Source organism: Oncorhynchus mykiss, chromosome 12 (assembly GCF_013265735.2).
Source record: "Oncorhynchus mykiss isolate Arlee chromosome 12, USDA_OmykA_1.1, whole genome shotgun sequence".
Classification (NCBI taxonomy): domain Eukaryota; kingdom Metazoa; phylum Chordata; class Actinopteri; order Salmoniformes; family Salmonidae; genus Oncorhynchus; species Oncorhynchus mykiss.
Genome location: NC_048576.1, coordinates 49,819,534 through 49,844,207, shown reverse-complemented (window position 1 = coordinate 49,844,207; position 24,674 = coordinate 49,819,534). Strand labels below are relative to the sequence as shown.

At 41.1% G+C, this 24,674-nt stretch overlaps 1 protein-coding gene across 1 annotated transcript; it reads right to left on the bottom strand.

Moving 5' to 3' along the window:
* Positions 1-10,588: 10,588 nt before the first annotated feature.
* On the bottom strand, positions 10,589-24,526 carry LOC110537724 (GTP-binding protein SAR1b). The gene is made up of 7 exons (XM_021624058.2): positions 24,237-24,526; positions 15,127-15,202; positions 14,283-14,402; positions 13,133-13,198; positions 12,914-13,017; positions 12,475-12,606; positions 10,589-12,181 (listed from the first exon to the last, which is right to left on the bottom strand). Exons 2-7 carry the CDS (start codon positions 15,182-15,184, stop codon positions 12,065-12,067), a joined length of 597 nt encoding a protein of 198 aa, XP_021479733.1. The 5' UTR covers positions 15,185-15,202; positions 24,237-24,526; the 3' UTR covers positions 10,589-12,064.
* Positions 24,527-24,674: the final 148 nt, after the last annotated feature.

Below are 24,674 nucleotides of genomic sequence, written 5' to 3'. Positions count from 1 at the left end.
CTTTCATTTTGGCCTTTTGGTGGCGATGTTAGACATAAAAATAAAGATGGAGCCGGAGGGTAGGGCTGGATGGAGCCGGAGGGTAGGGCTGGATGGAGCCGGAGGGTAGGGCTGGATGGAGCCGGAGGGTAGGGCTAGATGGAGCCGGAGGGTAGGGCTGGATGGAGCCGGAGGGTAGGGCTGGATGGAGCCGGAGGGTAGGGCTAGATGGAGCCGGAGGGTAGGGCTAGATGGAGCCGGAGGGTAGGGCTGCCATCTTATCGGCTCTTAACCAACTGTGCTATTTGTTTGTTTTCTCGCATTGTTTGTAACTTGTTTTGTACATAATGTTGCTGCTACCGTCTCTTGTGATCGAAAAGAGCTTCTGGACATCAGAACTGGGATTACTCACCTCAAATTAGACACAGAGTTTTTCGTTAACGAGTTGGACGCGAAGGATATACTACGGACACCCGACCAGGCCCAGATCCCCGTGATTCGCTGGAAAAGGAAGCGTAGGTGTCGCGGAAAGAGATCAGGATGCCTTGTGAGGATCAGGCGAAGAGTGGCTATCTGCCCTTGCCTTCCGTTCTGCTAGCTAACGTTCAATCACTGGAAAGTAATTGGGACGAACTGAAAGCACTTATATCCTACCAATTGGACATTTGAAAACTGTAATATCTTGTGTGTCACTGAGTCATGGCTGAACGACGACATTAAGAACATACAGCTGGCGGGTTATACACTATCGGCAGGATAGAACAGCGGCCTCTGGTAGTAAGACACGGGGCGGGGCCCTATGCATATTTGTAAACAATAGCTGGTGCACAATATCTAAGGAAGTCTCAGGGTTTTGCTTGCCTGAGGTAGTGTGGTCTACAGCGATAGAGATACTCTATCTACCTAGAGAGTTTTCATCTGTATTTTTCGTAGCTGTCTACATACCACCACAGACCGAGGCTGGCATTAAAACCGCATTCAATGAGCTATATTCCGTCACAAGCAAAGCGGAAAACGCTCATCCAGAGGCGGCGCTCCTAGTGGCCGGGGACTTTAATGCAGGGAAACTTAAATCAGTTTTACCTCATTTCTATCAGCACGTTAAATGTGCAACTAGAGGGGGAAACAATTATAGACCACCTATACTCCACACACAGACTCGACAAAGCTCTCCCTCGCCCTCCATTTGGCAAATCTGACCATAACTCTATTCTCCTGATTCCTGTTTACAAGCAAAAATGAGAGCAGGAAGCACCAGTGACACGGTTTTAAAAAAAATGTGGTCAGATGAAGCAGATGCTAAACTACAGGACTGTTTTGCTAATACAGACTGGAACAAGTTCCGGGATTCTTTGTTCATCTCAGTCACATCTGAGTTACTCAGTTACACCACATCAGTCACTGGCTTTATCAATAAGTGCATCGAGGACGTCGTCCCCACAGTGACTGTACGTACATACAGTTGAAGTTGGAAGTTTACATACACTTATTAGGTTGTCATTAAAACTCATTTTTCAACCACTCCACAGATGTCTTGTTAACAAACTATAGTTTTGGCAAGTCATATAGGACATCTACTTTGTGCATGACACAAGTAATTTATCCAACAATTGTTTACAGACAGATTATTTCACTTATAATTCACAATTCCAGTGGGTCAGAAATGTACAGACACTAAGTTGACTGTGCCTTTAAACAGCTTGGAAAAATTCCAGAAGATTATGTCATGGCTTCAGAAGCTTCTGATAGGCTAATTGACATAATTTGAGTCAATTGGAGGTGTACCTGTGGATGTATTTCAAGGCCTACTTTTCAAACTCAGTGCCTCTTTGCTTGACATCATTGGAAAATCAAAAGAAATCAGCCAAGACCTTAGGAGGGGGGGGGGATGGTTCATCCTTGGGAGCAATTTCCAAAAGCCTGAACCACATTCATCTGTACAAACAATAGTACGCAAGTATTAACATCATGGGACCACACAGCCGTCATACCGCTCAGGAAGGAGACGCGTTCTGTCTCCTAGAGATGAACGTACTTTGGTGCGAAAAGTCCAAATCAATCCCAGAACAACAGCAAAGGACCTTATGAAGATGCTGGAGAAAACTGGTACAAAAGCATCTATATCCACAGTAAAGCGAGTCTTATATCGACATAACCTGAAAGGCCGCTCAGCAAGGACGAAGCCACTGCTCCAAAACCGCCATAAAAAAGCCAGACTACGGTTTGCAACTGCACATGGGGACAAAGATTGTACTTTTTGGAGAAATGTCCTCTGGTCTGATGAAACAAAAATAGAACTACTTGGCCATAATGACCATCATTATGTTTGGAGGAAAAAGGGGGAGGCTTGCAAGCCGAAGAACACTATCCCAACCGTGAAGCACAGGGGTGGCAGCATCATGTTGTGGGGTTGCTTTGCTGCAGGAGGGACTGGTGCACTTCACAAAATAGATGGCATCATGAGACAGGACAATTATGTGGATATATTGAAGTGAAATCAGTCAGGAGATAAAGCTTGGTCGCAAATGGGTCTTCCAAATGGACCCCAAGCATACATCCAAAGTTGTGGCAAAATAGCTTAAGAACAACAAAGTCAAGGTATTGGAGTGACCATCACAAAGCCCTGACCTCAATCCTATAGAAAATTTGTGGGCAGAACTGAAAAAGCGCGTGCGAGCAAGGAGGCCTGCAAACCTGACTCAGTTACACCAGCTCTGTCAGGGGGACGGGCCAAAATTCACCCAACTTATTGTGGGAAGCTTGTGGAAGGCTATCCGAAACGTTTGACCCAAGTTAAACAATTTTGAAGGCAATGCTACCAAATACTAATTGAGTGTATGTAAACTTCTGACCCACTGGGAATGTGATGAAAGAAATAAAAGATTAAATTAATAATTCTCTCTAGTATTATTCTGACATTTCACATTCTTGAAATAAAGTGGTGATCCTAATTTCTACTAGGATTAAATGTCAGGTATTGTGAAAAACAGAGTTTAAATGTATTTGGCTAAGGTGTATGTAAACTTCCAACTTCAACTGTACATTCAAATGATTACGTTGTTTTGTGACAGAATGTTATTAGGTGAAATTAAGTTAACATTTTTACACTTCTAAAAGTGAATGAATTGGTGGAACGACCTTTAACAATGAACAACAGTGTCTCTTCTTCTCAGGTTATTATCAGGGGAGGGTGTTTCAGCCGGTTGCATTATCCTCTGTTATAGCCGGGGGCTTTCTCCTTCTTTTCGGCTCTTTTTGAAGTGTGTCTGGGCTGACAGAGCTCCGAGTCCCCCTCCACTATCACTGACTCCACTGTTTAAGTTTGTATATTTAGGGGCTGTGTCCTCTGGGAGTGCGTGCGTGTGTGTGTTGTGTGCGAGAGAGAAAAAGCAGGCAGCATTGTTCCGAGCACCATCGCAGCTCTGTGACCTATCTCCCCTTCTCTAAGATAAGTTCCCTTCTCTCTTTTTTTATTTTTTTTAAGTCGTTCTCTCCCGCTCCAGTCAGACAGCATTGCTCCAAGTATGTAAACATTTCATGTCTATTTATGGTTACCGTGGGGCAAAATCAGTGCCGCCCCTGGAGTGAATTAAGTTTTGTCTCTCTGGTTACGGCTCCCAGTTTCCAAATGGGTCCTGGCTTCAGCACATACTTCAGCACAAGGTGTACCAAACCTAGGAAGTGGAAGATAGGATCCCAGCCAAAAGGGTCCACTGTTGTTTTTCTACACAGAAAGTAGGTGCTGTGTTTGTGTGTGCGTGCACGCATGTACTTTTCACCTAATGTAAAGTTGTAAAAGTCTGAACTTGATTCTGTCATTATGTTTCATTGCTAGGCAAGAAGACATGTCTTTATGTGCGTCTTAAAGACTAGGTCCGGCCTCAATGTCTTTGTAGTGTTGGCCCCGTATGCCAATATTGACTGCCAGCCTTAGTAAAGTACAGTGTCCTTTCCCATCAAGAAATAAGTATAGTATGTGCAAACTCACAAATCTCTTGAAATATCAGTTATTCAAGACAATAGGCTTTTTGGTCCAGTATGTTCTCCTACTTTTGCCTCAGCAAATGGTTAGGCTCAAGTCAAATCAAAGGTATTTGATAATGCCACAAAATGAAAGTCATGCCCACACTGTCAAATTTATCAAAAAAATTTGACAATGCAGAACTTAATTTAGCTCAATAAACCACAAGCTCATCATTACATTCCCATACAGAATTCACTTGTCATCACAAACCTAGACGGGACAATCATTCACACGAGTGTCATCTTCACGTTTCGACACTTTCTATTGCACTTCCTCTAACATTCCAGCCACTTGTGTTTGTGTCTGGCTTGTTGAACTGGGAACAAGGGACACATGCCAGAATTGCCCGTTATCTTCTCACTCATCAACTACTAGAACCAGATCAATCAGCTACTGTAACCGTGTGTGTGTGTGTGTGTGTGTGTGCACAGACTGAATCCATACTCAAGAGTACAGTACAGAGGCACACATGAGGTCAATCAAATGACTCCCCAGACAGCAAAGCATGTCTGGCACTGAATGGTTGTCATCTCACTGGTGAGGTCATCCTACGTTATACTTATATAACATATATAAATAAAGTTGTAAGTAGGTACATATATATATATAGCATTCACCAGCACAAGGAAAAAGAGGAAAACATTTAAAAGATGTATTAAAGGAATATAGCCAATGTAGCTAAAAATGGCAGAAATATATCAAATGTGTATTTTACGTTCAACCATTAATGATGAGTCTCATGTATTCATGGGTTTCAAAAACTGTCATGGTCAGTTTTTCGTAAGACCATTAGAGATGACCTTTGTTATCCAATATCATTTGGTAATAAAACACAGACAGTGCGAATTGTGGAGGACGGATGGTGCTCTCTTCTCATTGTTGTTAGTATGAAAGTTGTTTTAATGCTGATTTGATCAGAAATGGGACAGAGGTAATGCCATCAGCAATTGGAAATCACTTTGTCCTGTGCTGTCACCGTGAAGACAGCATCACAACAGCCACACTACGCTCCACAACAGAGCAGACTCGCAGAGGTCGGTGGGAATGCTTTTGGGTCTTATCCAGTTAAAACAATTTGAAATGAAAACATTTAAGGGTCCTTTACATGACATTCTGTAATAATGACAGAAACATTGTAATCACAAGTTTGCACACATACAAGGTTATGTACACGAAAAGTCATGTGTATAGAGATGGTAGAGCTGGTTTGTGAAGACAATGAAGTTATAATTGTGTTCTTGTTTAATCTTCAAATCAAACCTTTCAACATCATTCAACCAGCACCAGCTGAGCCATTCTCAGTTGGTTCTGGAAGTGGACATTGCCCACAGTCTTGCCTGGCCAGAGGAAGCAACTGATCCATTCCCAGACCAGAGATCATCCTCTCTGCGTACAGGTGAGACCGAGGCCAGCCACACACGTGAGCGGTGTAACACAGAAGTCTACCATCAGGGGATTCTGCATCAGACCAGCCAAAGGAGGAAAGACCACCATTGTTCCCATTAAGGAGAGCCAGAAGTGTCGAGGACCTCCATCTCCCAGCCCAAAAACTGTCCAACCCTGTGAGGGGGCAGTGGAGTTGGTGGTGCCGCTGTGAGTGGAACTGTGGAGGGGCCTGGAGGTGGCAGGGCTGAGAGGGACAGATGTGCCCAGAATCAAATCAAATTTGATTGGTCACATACACATGGTTAGCAGATGTTATTGCGAGTGCTGTGAAATGCTTGTGCTTCTAGTTCCGAAAGTGCGGCAATATCTAACATGTAATCTAACAATTCCACAACAACTACCTAATTCACACAAATCTAAGTAAATGAATGGAATAAGAATATATACTGTACATATAAATATATGGATGAGCAATGACAGAGCGACATAGGCAAGATGCAGTACATGGTATTTAAAATACAGTATATACATATGAGATGAGTGATGCAAGATATGTAAACATTAACAAAGGCCAGAGGCGATGTGGGAAGTGTGGCCTCATGGTCCTGATGCTAGTCCTGGCTGTTTTCTCCTGTCAGTGGGAGTCTGCATGGTCAACATTGTTAAAGGGGAATGGTGTAAGCTGGATGAGAAGGACACATACTCGATTGATAAATTCATTTGAAAAGAAAATGGAAATCACTGTGTACTGCATATGTTTAAAGAGTGAGATATGGGACAATATACTCTTCTCAGTCAATACAGTTCCTCAGGGTAAAAAAACAACTGATCTGAACCACATATTATTGAGTGTCTCAAATGTCACATATGGCTCTGGTCAAATGTTGTGCACTATATAAGGAATAAGGGTGCCATTTGGGACGGATACATCGAGTCAGTAGAAAAATAATAACATGTCCTGGTCTGGTGGTATACATTGGAAATATTGGAGACATATTTGCGAACATTACAAACAATTGAAATGTAAACTGTTTCTCCGTTTCAAAATCCGCATCCGCCAATTAAAATTGTTGACGTAATTGCACGTGATAGAACGCTATTTTCCATATCCTGGCGTACTTAGTGGTTGTCACTAGTTACCACCGCCACAAAGTCTAAATTATCGTAAACATGCATCATTTTTATTGTTGTTTTTTGGTCGCAATTTAAGGTTAGCAGTGTGGTTACCATTAAGGTTCGGTGGTTTAAAATCTGATTAAAAAAAATATAAATTGTAGAAATAGGCACGGGGGTTAGCCATAATTATGACTTTGTGACTGTGGTAACTAGCGACAAACAAACCAAAAAACAGCTGAATGTGATTATTTTAGTGACAATGCTCGAGAAGACGGTGTTTGGAGGATATATTGGCACGGGTGTTGTTAGGCCCGAGACGAAGTCGACACACTCCGGTTTCGAGGGCATTATCACTTTATATATATTCATTAAACACGTTATTTTGATTAATTTATTCATACTATTTCATCCTTCCACAAGATATAGTCCCGACACAAATATAGGGTTGCTACCCAAGCTGGCTGGTCGTTCTATAGGTTCGGTTGCCAGAGACACAGGCTAAGTGTTTTTGTTCTGTATCTATAGACGCGACCCAGTCATTCCTTTTAAATGTTCTATTGCCATACCGGCTGGCAACGTTCTTATCCTTTGCTTGCTAGCTAGCCAACCTCGGCGAATTTACAGTCAAGTCAAACAGTGCAGCCAGAATAACAACACATTAGCTTCATTTGCATTTGTTTAAGATGTTTTCTTGTGACATTTGAGATCATGTCTAGGTTCAGATGCTTTTCATAGTGATCAAGTTTATCAATTGCCTGGCAGGGCTGACGACAATGGATTGCCAGTCAGACAGAGCAGAGAAAATATGCAAATTTGGAACACTGGTTGGAATGCGGTTTTGACCAATCAGCATTCAGGATTAAGACCCACCCAGTTTATAATGCCAATTGTGGTAATGGCTAGAAGGGATACCGATACTGTCAAACTTACGTCATATTCTCGTTCACTACGAGAGTTTGCGTCATGGATTGAAAGTATACCGATTTTGTCATAGTCCTGTTCACTACGAGTTTGCGTTTTACACATCGTCGAGTTCTACAGCAGACTGGACTTGATTTCCACAGGATCGCTAGCTAGCATAACTATTGGGGTACTTTCTACGGAGCACATTACATTACTACATGGGCTCCAGAGTGGTGGAGTGGTCTAAGGCACTCCATCTCAATGCAAGAGTCGTCACTACACTACCTAATTCGAATCCAGGCTGTATCGCATCCGGTCGTGATTGGGAGTCCCGTCCCATAGGGCGGCGCACAATTGGCCCAGCGTCGTCCAAGTTTGGCCGGGTTAGGCTGTCATTGTAAAGAATTTGTTCGTAATTGACTTGCCTAGTTAAATAAAGGTTCAATAAAAAATATATTTATTAGTGTTATCAGCTAGTAATTTTGCCCTTGTGGAACTTAAGAGGACAGTGGTTAGAGGTCCATGTATAGTTTGAGTAGTTTTTCTGTTCTACTTGATTATTATTGCACCAACCTGGTGTCCCAGCTCTACCAGTCCGTGATGTGAAGAATGGAAATATTGTCTTATTCTTTCTTTTCATATACTAACTGGCCACCAGACTACAGAAACTACAGCAATGGAACTGAAGTAATGGAATAGCAATAACTATAACGCTAGCAATAGGAATATGGCATGAGAGATGCCAAAAAGAAAGTCATTGGCTGCTTAGATTTCATTTATTCTTATTTTTTCTATTAAAAACACAAACTACAGCAAATATGTGGAACTTTAAAAAGAGTGGAACCCTCACTCTCCTAACATAAAAGTTGAACCCTATCCTCTCCCCTCTCCCTTTTTTCTCTACCGTCTGCTCTCCCTTTTTTTTCTCTTCCGTCTAACCTTCCCTTCCTACCGTCTCCTTCCCTCCCCACCATCTCCCCTCCCCTCTCTACCGTCTCCTCTCCCTTCCGTTTTCTATTTTGTCTACTGTCTCCTCTCCTAGATGTGTATGCCATTGTTTTGTATGTTCAGATGTGTTTTGATATTTAGATGTGTGTGTGTGTTAACGCTCACTGATGTTCCTTTGTTTGAGTTTTTTTTACTTTACCTTGTTTTTTCTCCTCGGTCTCATGTTCTGTGAGAGACAAACCACACCAAAAATACAATTTTGAGAAAAATATTGTAGAACGGAAATGTTAAATGTACCGTAGATAATCACAGAAAACAATCTTCATTATGATTGTATTCTGGAATAATCTCAATCTCATTAGGGGTAGGCAGACCCAGTGGAGGGGGAGGAGCTAGGACTAGACACACCCAGGGGAGGAGCTAGGGGTCCTCGGCCACAGTCCAGGATCAGCAGCATGTCCAGGTAGGTGTAGGGCCAGGCATGTCCAGGAGTTATTAGATGTAGAAAAGGACAAAAGAAGGGGGCTACTGGGAGCATACTTATGTACATCAGATAAGACACAGTACAATACACCAGATGAGACAAGCTGACCATGGACCCTAGGCAAATAAAAACTATTGCAGTATAAACACTAGAGACTGGGACAGGGGGATCGAGAGACGATATGGCCCCGTCCAATGCCACCACTGAGTGCTACAAGCCAGGGACTTCCCCATAATAGTCAGTGGTATGGTTCATCAGTCCAGTGCAATGGGACCTGATGCTTCTCTGCTTGGCTCTCAACTTTAAGGAATTAGGGAACTAGCGTCCTGTCCAGGGGGGGAACAGGCTACTTGTACATCAAGTTGCCTTACATGACAGAAACAGGAGATATACTTCTGTCCATATGGGCCGTTCATGCCCAGACGAGGATTATTTGTCCAAGGCTTAGGTACGTAACGTCACTTACAAGACTGAAACCAAGTCTGACTCTCTCACATAAAAGAGGAACTCTGTAGGAGAAAGCCCCGTATCCATCTGTTTTCTTGGATATTTGGGGAACAAAGAGTCCTGCATCTTGTGGTTCTCTTCCCTTTCTAACACATACCCTCCTCAACCTCTCACCTCTCCCTTCCTGAACGACATCCCCTCCTCACAACATCAGTCAATCATAATCACCTTTACTGTGCCTCTTTGTAAAACATTAGCTAACGTACCATTTGTGTTTCCCTCTTACTATCACTCACATGTTTATCCTTGCCATGGTGGCAAGCGTACAGTAGGTTCTCCTACCGAACACCAGGGAGGTTGTTCCATCATGGGGAACAGGAGTTCCCGATGCAAGTTTTTTCACGATGCGAGATCTGAGGTGTTAAACAAATGACAAGTTAGAATAGCAGTTAATCTCTATAGCTAATCTAAAATCGATTAATAACACACACGTCTGTCTACTATCTAACCTTAGTCAACGGAGTTAGCTATTTTACTAGGTAACGACCTAGATTAATATCACTTCTTGATTAAATTCGAACTCAGCCTTCTGTCCAGATGCTGTATCCTTTTTGTTTACAATACATGTGGTCCTTGTCTTCTGTTTATAATGGTTTAGATGGTCTTCAAAAGCTTGTAGGCTAGTAAAATACTGAAGACCAGCAGTGTTAACCACCATCGTTGTAAATGAGTCATTACAAAATTCCTGAGACATCTCAAGCTACGAGTGGAGCAGACGGGACTATGACGCCATTTTAACACAATCGGTATCCCTTCTAGCCCAGACCGAAAGGTCTATTTCCTGCAATAAATTCTGTTTCAGCCAATTACAACTGTTGACGTGGCAGAACCTTTTTCATAAATCACACCGCAGCGGGGTAACGTTCAACTCGATTATATCGAGGCGGAGTTGAGTTTGGACGCTGAAGTTGCTAGCAACAACAACGAGCCACCATCAGTCGATTCTTGTAAAAAAATAAAACTTACACGTACATCTTTGTCATATACAAGTGCCCTCTTCCGCGTGCTTCTGAAATGTATACTTTTAATTACATATTTTAGCGAATACAACCACCAATCCCTTGTTGCTCGTACAACTTGAAGTGAGATTCAATTAGTTCCGGGATCCTTGGGATCCTTACCTACCCTAACCATTTAAATTGTCAACTTCCATTATGACAGCCCAGAAAACGAAGGTGTCATTTCTAGTGACAGTCAAGCGACCGAGCCACTCCAAAATAACTGTTGGTTACGGACCACTGTTAACCTGTTATTCATTGCAAACATTTATTACAATTTATGATGCAAACAGAGTCTCTCTCTTATCGGAACAGCTCATGGAATACGAGATTAAAGAGACGCAAAGGGACAGAACAAAAAAAAGTATTATGCGCCATTCAATTATGGTTCTGAAAAAAACAAACACGTTTTGAGATAAGCACTCAATTCTTAACATTGTAATTTGGCATTTCCTCCCTCGTATTGTACTTCTGTAGATGGTCATTCAAAATCAAAGAACAAGGCATGCATAATAGTTTTTTTTTTATAATGCACATTGATCAAGGAAACCGCTTATAAAAAAAAAAAATCTATGGTGGGCATGTACATTCTTTCTTATAGGGGTTCATATGCCTATCCATTCCCACTCGGACTATTCCTCATATCTTACTTGGTCAATATATTCATCCTGTTCGTGTCTGCTCAGGGAACTCATCAGTAAAATGGCTTTATAACATTGACAACTACTAGATGTTACATGAAACCAACCACTTTTTACTGCATGTTATTTTCAATCATTTAATTCACAGTTAAATATCTTTCTGATCTTGTCTTCTAGCTAACAATTTCAACTTTGAACCTCAGACTCAAAGAGATGGTTATATAGCCAATAGTTACTTTCCTTTTCCTTCTTCGGAATTAAAATGTACCTTTCCATTGTGGTCCATGGTCCTTTCTACTATCTTCTCACACCATGCCTGAGGACCACGAGAGGTCCATGCTGCCTACAACCCGTTGGCCTACCTACACTCATGTCTTGGAGCCTGGGAATAGTCATTGCAGTGTTGATGAAATGTGATCTTGAAATGCCATTAAGTGACATCTTAAGGAATTTAACTTTTCCCCCAATACATTAATGTAGATCAATGCAGGGCTCTGTATTATAAGAGTATGACAGAGCCACAGAAGGGCGAGTACTGTGGTCTACATTTCTTTCTATGTTTACTGAATGTAAAAAAATATATATAGGATGAAGAAACAAAAATGAATGAAACATGATTAAACACGAGTCACATCTGCATGTTTTCTTTCAAGTTTAAAAAAATATGTATTGCGACGTGTACAACTACTCAGCTCTGTCTCACTGCTCAAAATGTGTCGGAAGGGTACGGTGGGCCTATACCATTAGATGAATTTACAGATTTAGAGTTAGAATGCATTTACCACACGGGGGAGGCGAAAAGATTGAAACAAAATAGAAAAGATTCATCAGTTAGATTTTTTTTTTTCAACGGTTCTGCAGAATCAATGCTATGTTAATTCTCTTAGAAAAAGAGAGTAAAAGGAAGAGAAAAAAAGCCACACAAAAAATGTTCCGGAGACCAATAAAAGTCTATTGGGTTCAAGTTGTACTGTTTTTTTCTGATAGTGGAGGCAGACTTTATAAACCAAACATGGGACTGAGTGTGGTGGTGGTAGAAGTGGGGAGTCTCCCTGTCGCGCCTCCTCCTGCCGGGGTTCTAGTCGATGTACTGGGAGAGCCAGCGGAAGCCCTCTCCGTAGCCCTGCCTCTTCAGCACGCTGCACATGAACAACTCCAGTGGTCTCGTGTTCAACTCCTTCATGGGAATGTTGCCCTGGAGACCAGACAAACAACATCAGGGAACATCATTCAAATGCATGGTTGTTCTAACCACCTGTGGCTCTGTTTTTGTTCTTCCTTTGTTTTAAAAATCATATCTATGTTAGAGGTAGGCTGTTCAACAGGATATTGCTTTGGTTACTGCTAGGGCCAAGAGTTCCCCAACATGACCTGACAGGGTGAAACTCTTGTGATTTGTTGTACAGTTCAGTAGTTGCACTGTGAGGAAAGAAAAGTGGGTGGCACAGTAGTATCAGTAGATGTGGGTTAGTGCAGTGATCTCCTCACCTTGCCCGTTGTCTGTCCATACAATCCAAACAGCTCACGCAGTCTCTCCTCGCTGATGGCTTCGTGTCTGTCAATCTTGTTGCCAAGGACCAGGATCGGCACGTTTCCAATGGTCTCATCTGTCATTAGTGCCTGTGTGTACCACAGGACGGAGATGTCTGGTTAGTTGTCACATTAATCCACACCAAACATGTCATGATGTAAGACATGATCTACCCATGAAACGTTTAGCAGTTACAACTTTGGAAACGGTAAAGAAACCATTCTCTCGTCGCACATATCCAAAGAAATCAGTACAAAACTGATGAACTGCTTATGAAAAGGCCATTTGTTTGGATAGAACATGTACGGTGGGTTTTTAAGTTGAAATCGTTTTCAGCCCCATTTATCTTATTCACGGGGCCTTTTCAATGTCGTTGTGAAATTCATGATTACGCACATCAAGTTCTGTTTTGGACTCAGCCAATCTCGGGATGTCCAAGCAATCCACAAGGAAGACGATGCCGTTGATGGCGGGGAGGTAGTTTTTCCACACTCTGCGAGCTGTTTGAAAACGCGCACAAAGCAAAATAAATTAGTGCAGTACAGTTTTGTTGGGAACCACAAATGAACAGATCAACGTTCTCTCACACACAGACAGTCAGGCACACATACATACCTTGTGCATGGCCTCCAAGGTCAAAGGTGGTGAAGGTCATGCCAGCAATCGTCAGCTCTTCCGAGGCTGGTGGGTAAAATGGCTCATAGTTACATTGGAAAACTACTACTCAAGCTCAGTCAACTGGGTAACCATCAAATAGGTAGGACAAGAGTAAAAGTAGCCAGCGCTAGCTTTTTATGAACATCTGAGGGGCAGTGTTCATTTTGGCACTCTTTTGGATTTAGTCATCTTAGTCATTTTGTCATTTGAATTATGATTTGGTGTAGTTGTCAAAATGACGAAAACAGCGTGCCATTTTAGTAAACTAAATGCCCTTTCATTTTAGTCACATTACATGTGTATTGCCTCAATGACCGAGAGTAAACATAAATCACTGACTTCCATAGCCTTGTCCTACCAATATTTTTCTGCATAACATCAGATTCTCCTCCCAACAGCAGAAATATGACAAACAAAGAAAGAAAAATCTGTCCATGTAAATTCCTATTTTAGCCTACATAGATATTGCACATTACATTCAAAAACACACAGAGACAGACAAGAGAGAGGAGCAATCAGCAGATGGCAAAGTATTGTGTGACTGGTTAGCTATGGGGAAGCAAGAGAGTCGCCTACGCAATGTGTCTAATCGGAGGCAGAGCGGAGCATGTCTGCCCATATTCATCGCTTGCTCTCCAGCCGATGTAGGCTGTGCGCGTCCTTCCCACCGCTGAACAGAACTGAGAAGCACATCTGTGCTGCTAAAATCAAAAAAATTGTACTCATCACTGAAAAGCTCTTAATCTCTCAGAAAAACTCCTGTCCAGTCCACTTAGTAGTCAGATTTTAGTCACAGAGAAGTTAGTCTCGTCTCAGTCAACTGATAGGAAAAAATCATTTTCATTTATATTTTTGTCAGTCTATTTATTTAGTCAGTCATAGTCTAGTCAATTAGCACAAATTATAATAATAATTTTTAAAAAATAGGTGTTTGACAAATATTTTAGTCACTATTTTTGTTGATGAAATTATCACAGAGGAGAAGATCATATTTAGGATTGATTGTTGAACTATTAGGCCTGTTCATAAGCACTGACTGTTTCCTTAGCTCTCGATGGGTACGGTTATAGGAAAATTACACAAATGTGACTATAAAAGATTTACTCACTTGGATGTAAAGTTGGCACATGCTGTCCCAATCTGTCATCTTTGAGCATGTGCAGTAGCGTTGTCTTGCCAGCATTGTCCAGTCCAAGAAATACTAACTTGCCCGATTTCTTGTACAGTCCTAAAATATAATAAATGTATCAAACAAATATTTTAGAAATGTTTTTGTACATTGAAAGTGAAGAAGCTGCGACTTCCTATCACCTTGCCCTGTCAATAATGGTCGACTTTCCTTTGCCTAACAATGTATTCACAATGAAACCTCTTCTCAGCAACAAAATAAGTCAAACATGAAAGTGTTGAAGTAACAAGTTTAGACTTGCTGTCAGGTATGCATAACCTATAGTGAACAAGCTTTGTCATTTCTATCCGAGTGAGCTGAGGCCTAGCAGTCATCATTACTCCACACCACTGGAACATCAGCACTACCTGTTTAACAAGTTAAGCAGGAGTGTCACCACGCCTCTCGGGGATGAGAGCTAGCTAGTGTCACAGAAACTAGAGGGCTCTGGAGAGGGAGGCTAAAGCGAGCTGTAGCAGCAGCCTCTTGTTTGTGTTTCACTGTAGCTTGGCAGTGGGCACGCACACTGTCAAACACCTAGGCCTAATCCTATACTACTCAAAATCAGTTACCACGTTCAACCACAAGAGGGACAAGATGGATTTATAGGAACGACAGACAGTACCACACTCGTTGGCATTCTTTAGAACAGGTGGCGATTGGGAAAACCAAGAAATAAACAGAAAAGGTATCAGTACTGAGTAGCTTAAGAACCATCTTCCTATACAAGCCATTCAGAGGACAGTACTGAAAGTGTAATAGGTGAAGTTTAGATAGTACTTACCTAGAAACTGCAGTACGCTACTGAAACCACTATAAATCCAATCAAATATGAAGGACATATCCGGAGCTGGTGAATCCTGTAAGACCGCAAGAACAGAGGCTATGAACAACAGGCATGCAAGAACAGAGGCTATGAACAACAGGCATGCAAGAACAGTACATGTTAAAACATTTGATTAATTACTTGGCCCTGATCTTCCTTAGACACAAAAAATATTAAGATCTAGGCCTACTGGAAGCTAGAACACAAGAGCAGAATCCCCAATCTCAAATAAGGAGCCATTTTAGATCAACAAAAAAATAGTTGGTGCTTTCAAGACAACTGGGAACTCTGAAAAAATACAAGGTCAAATCATGACATCAGTGATCTTTGTCGGAAAGCTCCACAAAGAGGCCGAGTTGGAATTCCGAGTTAGATAACCGTTAACTACTTCCTCCCCAGTCTGAGCTTGTTTTATTCAGAGTTCCCAGTTGACTTGAAAGCACCAACTATTTTTTTATTGTTGATCTAAAATGGCTGTTGTTTTGAATGCGGCATGACCCAACAGTGAAGAGATAAGGCTATTAGTTATCCCGGATTCCAAAACTGTTGATCAACAATCTATCAGTCATGGGCACCTTCCTAATATTGAGTTGCGCCCCTTTTGCCCTCAGAACAGCCTCAAGTCATTGAGCATTGACACTACAAGGAAAGCGTTACACAGGCATGCTGGCCCATGTTGACTCCAATGCGTCCCATAGTTGTCAAGTTAGCTAGATGTTCTTTGGATGGTGAACCATTCTTGATACACACGGAAAACTGTTGGGCTTGAAACCCAGCAGTGTTGCAGTTCATGATACACACAAACCGGTGCGCCTGGCACCTACCACCATACCACGTTCAAATAGCACTTTAATCTTTGTCTTGCCCATTCAGTCTCTGAATGGCACACATACACAATCCATATCTCAATTGTAACACGACTTAAAAATCCTTTAATCATCTGCTCCCCTTTATCTACACTGACTGAAGTGGATTTAACATGTGAAATTAATAAGCGATGATATCGTCCACCTTGTCAATCTGTCACGGAAAGAGCAGGTCTTCCTAATGTTTCGTATACTCAGTGTATAAGACACCATTATTATAATGTATTTAAATGTAACATATTACAGAAAGGGGGAGTGGCCATATACAGTTGAAGTCAGAAGTTTACATACACAATAGCAAAATACATTTAAACTCAGTTTAAACTCTAGTAAAAATTCCCTGTCTAGGTAAGTTAGGAGCACCACTTTATTTTAAGAATGTGACATGTCAGAATAATAGGAGAGAATATGATTTATTTCAGCTTTTATTTCTTTAATCACATTCCCAGTGGGTCAGAAGTTTACATACATTTAATTAGTATTTGGTAGCATTGCCTTTAAATGGTTTAACTTAGGTCAAACGTTTTGTGTAGCCTTCCACAAGCTTACCACAATAAGTTGGGTGAATTTTGGCCCATTCCTCCTGAGAGCTGGTGTAACTGAGTCAGGTTTGTAGGCCTCTTTGCTCGCACATGCTTTTTCAGTTCTGCCCACAAATGTTCTATAGGATTGAGGTCAGGGCTTTGTGATGGCCACTACAATACCTTGACTTTGTTACCCTTAAGCCATTTTGCCACAACTTTGGAAGTCTGCTTGGGGTCATTGTCCATTTTGAAGACCCATTTGCGACAAAGCTTTAACTTGATTTCTTGAGATGTTGCGTCAATATATCCACATCATTTTCCTGCCTCTTGATGCCATCTATTTTGTGAAGTGCACCAAATCCTCCTGCAGCAAAGCACCCCCACAACATGATGCTGCCACCCCCGTGCTTCCCGGTTGGGATGGTGTTCTTCGGTTTGCAAGCCTCCCCCTTTCTCCTCCAAACATAACGATGGTCATTATGGCCAAACAGTTCTATTTTTGACCAGAGGACATTTCTCCAAAAAGTATGTATCTTCGTCCCCATGTGCAATTGCAAACCGTAGTCTGGCTTTTTTTAATGGCGGTTGTGGAGCAGTGGCCTCTTCCTTGATGAGCGGCCTTTCAGGTTATGTCGATATAGGACTCGTTTTACTGTGGATATAGATAATTTTGTACCCGTTTCCTCCAGCATCTTCACAAGGTCCTTTGCTGTTGTTCTGGGATTGATTTGCACTTTTCACATCAAAGTAGTTCCTCTCTAGGAGACCGAACACGTCTCCTTCCTGGGTGGTATGACAGCTGGGTGGTCCCATGATGTTTATACTTGCATACTATTGTTTGTACAGATGAACGTGGTACCTTCAGACACTTGGAAATTGCTCCCAAGGATGAACCAGACTTGTGGAGGTCTACAATGTTTTTTCTGATGTCTTGGCTGATTTATTTTGATTTTCCCATGTCAAGCAAAGAGGCACTGAGTTTGAAGGTAGGCCTTGAAATACATCCACAGGTACACCTCCAATTGACTCAAATTATGTCAATTAGCCTATCAGATGCCCAAGAATTTAATGTTAATTTCTCTACCATAAGATGCCTCCATCAGTTTAGAGAATTTGTCAATACGATCAACTGGCCTCAGACCACGCAAACCCAGGCCCTTTTGCAGGGAAAAACTCATTCTGATTGTCTGGGCCTGGCTCCCAAGTGGGTGGGTCTACGCCCTCTCATGCCCCTGCCCATTAAGTATGTGGACACCTGCTCATCCAACATCTCATTCCAAAACCATGGCATTATTATGGGTTTGTCCCTCCTTTCCGAACCATGGAAAACATCCCCAGATCATTATTCCTCCGCCACCAAACTTTACAGTTGGCACTATGGATTGGGACAGGTAGCTTTCTTCTGGCATCCGAACAAACCCAGATTTGTCAGTCAGACTGCCAGATAGCGGATGGCCATTGTTGCTCCTTGACGTTCCCACTCCACAATAATAGCACTTACATTTGACGGTGACAGCTCTAGCAGGGCACAAATTTGATGAACTGACATCCTGACATCCTATGCCACGTTGATAGTCACTGAACTCTTCAGTAAGGCCATTCTACTGTCAGCAACAGGATTCATTCAAATAGCCAAATCCACTACTTTGAAGGGGTGTCCACATAAATGAAAACATACTTGCGTATAAAGGCCTTTTACAAAAAGTCCCACGGTACCTAACATAATTAAAAACTTTAAGCATACAAGTTACCACACCCGGTCTAAGGGATTGCCAACTATGGAAATTCCTCTATCGAGTTAGGTAAATCAGCTTTTAATTTCCTTCACCTTATTTTAAATGTTCCTATATTTGATGTTTCGGGTGCAATTCCAAAAGATAATTGAGGACTTTATTATTGATGAATGTGTTTATGACCATGTTATTTTTCCCGCTTGCATTTTGTATTTATATTTTGATGCGTGTATTTTCTGTAATTTATGTCATTCAGGCCTCATCCACAAGAGACCTTAGTGTCAGTATGACTCCCTGATAAACTAAAGGTTAAATAAAATATGGTATCTGAGTGAGTAACAAAATCTAAATCTGGAACCAGGGGAAGCATCAGTGACACAGGCAAAGTAATATGGCATAATTAGTCTATTAGCCTATATGTGTTTCCAAAAGTAGACTAACAACCATCCTAGAATCCAGGGCCTACAATCCCTGCAATCCGAGTTCAGCATGTGGAACGCGGTGCGTGTCACATCGTCGCAAGGAGAGAGTCTCATCTGAAGGATTTAGCAACATGTGATAAGAACAATGACAATGAATGGCAACCCTCAGGAAGTATAATCTTGTTCCAGTGAGATTCAATGGACAGAAGTACAGGCAGTTCAGACCAATGTTCACAGTCTCTTTCCTAACAGCCAAGACACGTGCTCATGAACATGACCTCAACGACACTGACTCAGAGCCTGATGATGTGGACCATGGGCCTTGTAAATGGATAATCCCAATCAGGTTTAGTTTGCTAACATTAGCCTATTGTACTTTCCATAAAAAAATACACGCAAGATACAAACCTAATGTTCTGCCATAATCATTCTAGCATGGAAACGCTGCACAGGGAACCTTTTAAACTTAATATTTAACATTAACAATTTGACTAAACTAACAAACCAATGGCCATCTATGTGCATGCAGCTTCAGTAATGCAAAATAAAATGCCATTCACAGTCAAAAGGTAGGTTCCCAACACCTCTACATAAATACCTCCAGTGAGCACGGAGCAGGAGATTTATATATATATATATTTTTTTAAAGGTCAAAATGGACATGCCCACAAGGGTTTTTATTTTTTAGTAATTTTTCACATTGTACAATAATAGTGAAGACATCCTAACTATATAATAACATGGAATCCTGTAGTAAGCAACAAAAAAAGTGTTAAATCAAAATATATTTGAGATTCTTCAAAGTAGCCACCTTGATGACAGCTTTGCACACTCTTGGCAATTTCTCAACTAGCTTCATGAGGTAGTCACCTGGAATGCATTTCAATTGACAGGTGTGCCTTGTTAAAAGTACATTTGTGGAATTTATTTCCTTCTTAATGCGTTTGAGCCCTTCAGTTGTGTTGTGACACGCTAGGGGTGGTATACAGAACTGTTGGCTCAAATGCATAGTTTTGAAGTCTTCACTATTATTCCACAATGTAGAAAACAGTAAAAAATAAAGAAAAACCCTTGAATGAGTAGGTGTCCAAACGTTTGACTGGTACTGTATATTTGAAATAAAAAGAGGCCTCAGTGGCCTGGCTGGCTGGCTGAGCTGGTAATTTTACTGTGACTTTTGTCTCAGACTCAACTGTCTCCCCGTCTAGCGTGCACCACAATGCGCCCGGCAGGCTGGCCCGATCTGTGACCAGTTATGCAACGTGCAAACAGCTCCAGGGCTAAAGTATATGGGAGCCAAAGGTCAAGACCATGCAAATACAACTGAACTACACATCAGCAGGAGCTCTCCCCTTTGCCCTGGCTGCTGCTGACACACTGTGGGTTGGAGGATGTGTGTGTGACGTGATCCAGTGGAGGCAAAAGATCTACTGGCAAAATTTCTGAATTGGAGTGCCTGTGTAAACGCAGCCAAGTAAATACCCTACTCTAGAACAGTTTAGCAGGGAAGCCAGGATATTTGGTAGAGATGTACCACACCGGCTTCTAGTATTTTCCAACTATCAAAGCAAGAGAGCAGAGCCCTACGCTAAACAACCTCTGATTTATCCATACCAGTCTGATTTTACATGATTACGTCAATGGATGCTCAAAAAAGTCACAACAGTAGTCGTCATGGAGATAGTATTCTATGGTGTTATATGTTCAACTTCATTCTGTTAATTCCCCTGAACATCAGTCCTTTTAAACATGTAATTGATCAATCTAGGCCCAACAATAATATTTAGAATTTACAGCATCTAGCCTAGCCAAAAGAAAAATCAGAAGTAGTGACACCCCTGCAAAATGTTTTATGATATTTCAATATTAAGGCCAGAGGGCATTGAGGTGCAGGAACAGAAGTGTACTAAGATTATAGAAAAAAATATACTTCCAGTAGGACATCAGACTACCTTACAGATCTATTTGCCAGGCCAGCTGGCTCGTGTTCTCACCTTTTTCCTAGAGTCTCTTAAATAGGAGAACGTGTATTCAACTCAAACATAACCTACAGGTTATGACAGCTAGAGATAACTTACAAACACTGATCAATCAAGTCACTGTTTTCAGCTCAAAGCTTTCTATCCCTAACAGAAGTTGAGGTGAGAGCAGATTGCTCTAGAAAAGCCATAGCTACTATATATGTGGGGGAAAGAAAATACAATAAATAAATCCAGATTATAAAACAGGTTTTTTGGGATGCTGATTGCCATAACTCCAGCAGAGTTATGGCACCACAATCTCAGCATTCTCCAGGTTCCATTTATCAATGCACACCCACACCCAATGCCCAGCCAGTCAATTTATAAACTTCATCTCCCCTGGAAAAAAGCGTTGAGACAATATTTCTCTATGCTACTAGGCTAACATTTGGGTTGTCTTAACCTTGCTGTCTGCTTCTCTGACCTGTGGAACAATGTTGCAGTTTTTTTGACAGCTTCTCTGGCCAGGCGAATTCATTTATCAGGATAATTTTTTAAACCTTTATTTTACTAGGCAAGTCAGTTAAGAACAAATTCTTACTTACAATGACAGCCTACCGGGGAACAGTGGGTTAACTGCCTTGTTCAGGGGCAGAACGACAGATTCTTACCTTGTCAGCTCGGGGATTCGATCCAGCAACCTTTCGGGTTACTGGCCCAACACTCTAACCACTAGGCTACCTGCCGCCCCAGACATATTTAATTATAAATAAACTAAAGCGCACATATCTTGCCGTCATTTCGGCTGCTTGTGTTAGCTTTAGTTGGCAAGCTAGCAAATGAGAAGTAGCTAGCCTGTATAGCTACATGTTAATGATTTGTTTACTATAACAACAATTGCAAATACAATGGATAGAATGAACGACCAGCCCATAGATAATTTTCCTGACATAGTCTGCTAATGTGCGTGGGCGCATCCATGGGGCAGAAGTCAGCGTGTTGTGATTCTCGGTGGCTAGATTGCTAGCAAGAATGACAAGAAACTGCCATTTGGGGAATCATAAGTGGCTCGTTTCATCTTGTTCTTGATACCATGTCTTGTTTTGACAGATTTCATGTCAATGCTAATAGGGCCCAAATTCGCTAGCTAGCCAACCAACTACTGTAACTATTTATTTGAGAGGAAACAAGTGCTCATTGTGCAAATGTATTTATAGTTTCAATAAAATATTGGAGACCAAATATAGCTTACACGTTGTCAACAATCTAAGCCAACCCTGTCTGTTTTGCACCATAGTTGTGCACGCGTCAGTTTTGTTGATAAACAACCAACCCGTCTATTTGGCTAGCAACTTGAGAATCTGTAAACTAACAACTGGCTTTTGCCCGGACTATTTTGTATGGTGGAAGGATAAAATAAAATTAATTTATTCAATATAATAATGTTTTCATATTAACGATTTTCACCCTCCAGACATTATTTCCTAAAGGACAATGATGAAATGCCTATGTATGTAATGTTGTGAATTTCAACATGATTTATGTGCCTATTTAAGATTACTCTGTTTTTCGTACGATGACTTAATGACTTATGAAAACTTGCTATGTCCTCATTGTGGTTTTACAGACGTGTTTCATACATCTTATTTATACACTTTTGTAATATAAATGAAATGCACATTGTTATAATGGGTAGACTTATTCATTTTTCCTTTGTCTCCAACCCCCTTCGATGTGTGGAACGGATGTGGGTGGGACTAGGTCTACATAAGGGTGCAAATTACAAAAAATTAACAAAAGCTGACGGAGGCCGTGAGGCCAATACGTAAGCTTATTAAAGATCAGTGGTACTGTCAAGAGCAGTGTGTGGTTTCCTGTTTCCTTCATTGTATGGTGGAAGAATAAAATAAAACTAATTTACTCAATATACTAATGTTTTTCATATAAACATCAAATCGTTGAACATGTTGGCAAGCGTTTTATAAAAGCAATAAGGCCCTCGAGCACAGGAATTATCAAAAATAACACCCCCTCTAAGGGCTCTTTACACGGCCCTTGGCTTCGCCTCAGGCCTAAAAACAGCCTTTAGTCAGGAGTTATTCACACGATAATTCCCATGTTCTCATGCTTAAGTATAATCTGTATCAATCTAATATGAAATGCTTAACAGTCATAGTTATAATCAGAAGACAAAAGACAATTGCACAGTGTCAGACACTAAATATATTAATCTCAAATGCCCACTAATTAATAGTAGTTGTCATAACATTGTTGATCTCACTCCTGTTCTAATCAATGATCATTTAGAAGTAGGGGGGGTTCAATATATGGCCAATAGAATTCAACATGGAGGAGAATCTGGGGTTATTTGACTGATTTAGTTATTTCTAGTTTGGTGACTAACCTTACTAGGAGAGGATATTTCTGTTAAGGTATCAACGTGTCAGACACATTTTGGCTAAAGGTAATTGGGTTCAACATTGCATAAGTACCGCGCACCTCACAAGAATTCACCAACTCACACACCTCAAACGAATCTTATGTCACCAATACATATTGAGTTTGATTTGATTGACTCCAAAAAAATATCATTTCAGCTCGAACGTGATCATAGCTATCAGATTTTTACGGCCTATTGTGATGCTCCATTATCCGCTACTGGATATGTCCTGTTTGAATGTAGGAAATGTTTCATCATGAAAACGAATCCCTTTTTTGTTCAATGAAGTAAACCAAAAATCTGTATACACCACCAGGTGTAGACACGTTTAGCCGAATCGAGAACGAAGATACTGTAGTATTGCCAAATTAAGGTTGGTCGAAAGTTCTGTGTTATGCCGAACAGTAACTTACCAATGCTGTAACAGCATCACATTATCCCGTTACAATCCGCTAACTACCTGACATTAAGGCATTTGTTTAATTGACAGTGCAAAATCACCATGATGAATAATATAGCAACGACCACTATGACCAGTTGGCTAGCTAACGCTTGGAAGCAAAGCTAAGAGGATAGCGAGCTGTGAAAGTCACAAATTGTATTATTACGTTTAGCTGGCAGCGGAGGAGGAGTTGGTTTTATTCTCATTTAGCTAACTGGTTAACATTAAAATCAAGCTAACGACAACGTGGACATACACACGTAAGTTGCCATAGTGATTGGTTGGCCCTCTAGCTAGCTAAGTGTATTTGAATTCATAGATACGTGTCATTTTCAAAGTTAGCTACAGACATTAGCATCGAGCTAGTAGTGGGAGGGAGAAAACTAAAGTTAGCTGTATTGGCGTTAACAGCGAAGCGGTTTGTCACAACTAGAGAGCATTTCTCAAGATAGTAAATCACATACTACTAATGGGCCTAATTTAAGGTTACCATATTATATTTCAAAATAAGACAAAACGTTAGCTAACTAACGTCAGCCGTAAACTACACACTTTGTTTTAGGCTTCCTGCTCAAATGACGTTAGCGTAAAGCTAACGTTAACAAGCAGTGTTGCCGTACGTTCAAATAAACTCACTGGCGCAAACGACATATTTGAAATAATCAATGCGAAACACTTACCCGTTAGCTATCTAAGTGTATATCAATTGACTAAATATGTTTTCTCTTAAAATCATGAAAATCGGCCTTCTGGTGAAATGAGAGTCCGCAATTCGCGTCTTCCTCTATACCTAAGTGTTTTGTTACAGAGCCACGACACAGCAATGGCTGTCCTCAGGCCTAGCCGCTTCCTGTTTATGTTTCACAATCATCTTTCCGGTAGGGGAACAACAATATTAATAAAGTTCGTGCTCTCCTGTAATGAGAAGGTGTTAACATTTCAATACTCATGTTCATCAGGCCATATTGTACAAACAATCTGACGGGGCAGTTTGTATGTCCACATTTCTGATCTGAACAATAACGACTTCCAGTCCAAAATCTTCATCTCCAGCAAAAATCGCGCTGGAGATAAGTATTTATTAAAAAGTTAAACATTAGTCTGGCTTTATATAAACT

Excerpts from the sequence above, each read along its gene's own strand:
- LOC110537724 (XM_021624058.2), bottom strand. The coding sequence starts at position 15,184 with ATGTCCTTCATATTTGATTGGATTTATAGTGGTTTCAGTAGCGTACTG. Across the intron at positions 14,403-15,126 it reads TAGCGTACTGCAGTTTCTAG|GACTGTACAAGAAATCGGGC; the intron begins GTAAGTACTATC and ends ATTATATTTTAG. Across the intron at positions 13,199-14,282 it reads TGTGCCAACTTTACATCCAA|CCTCGGAAGAGCTGACGATT; the intron begins GTGAGTAAATCT and ends TTTACCCACCAG.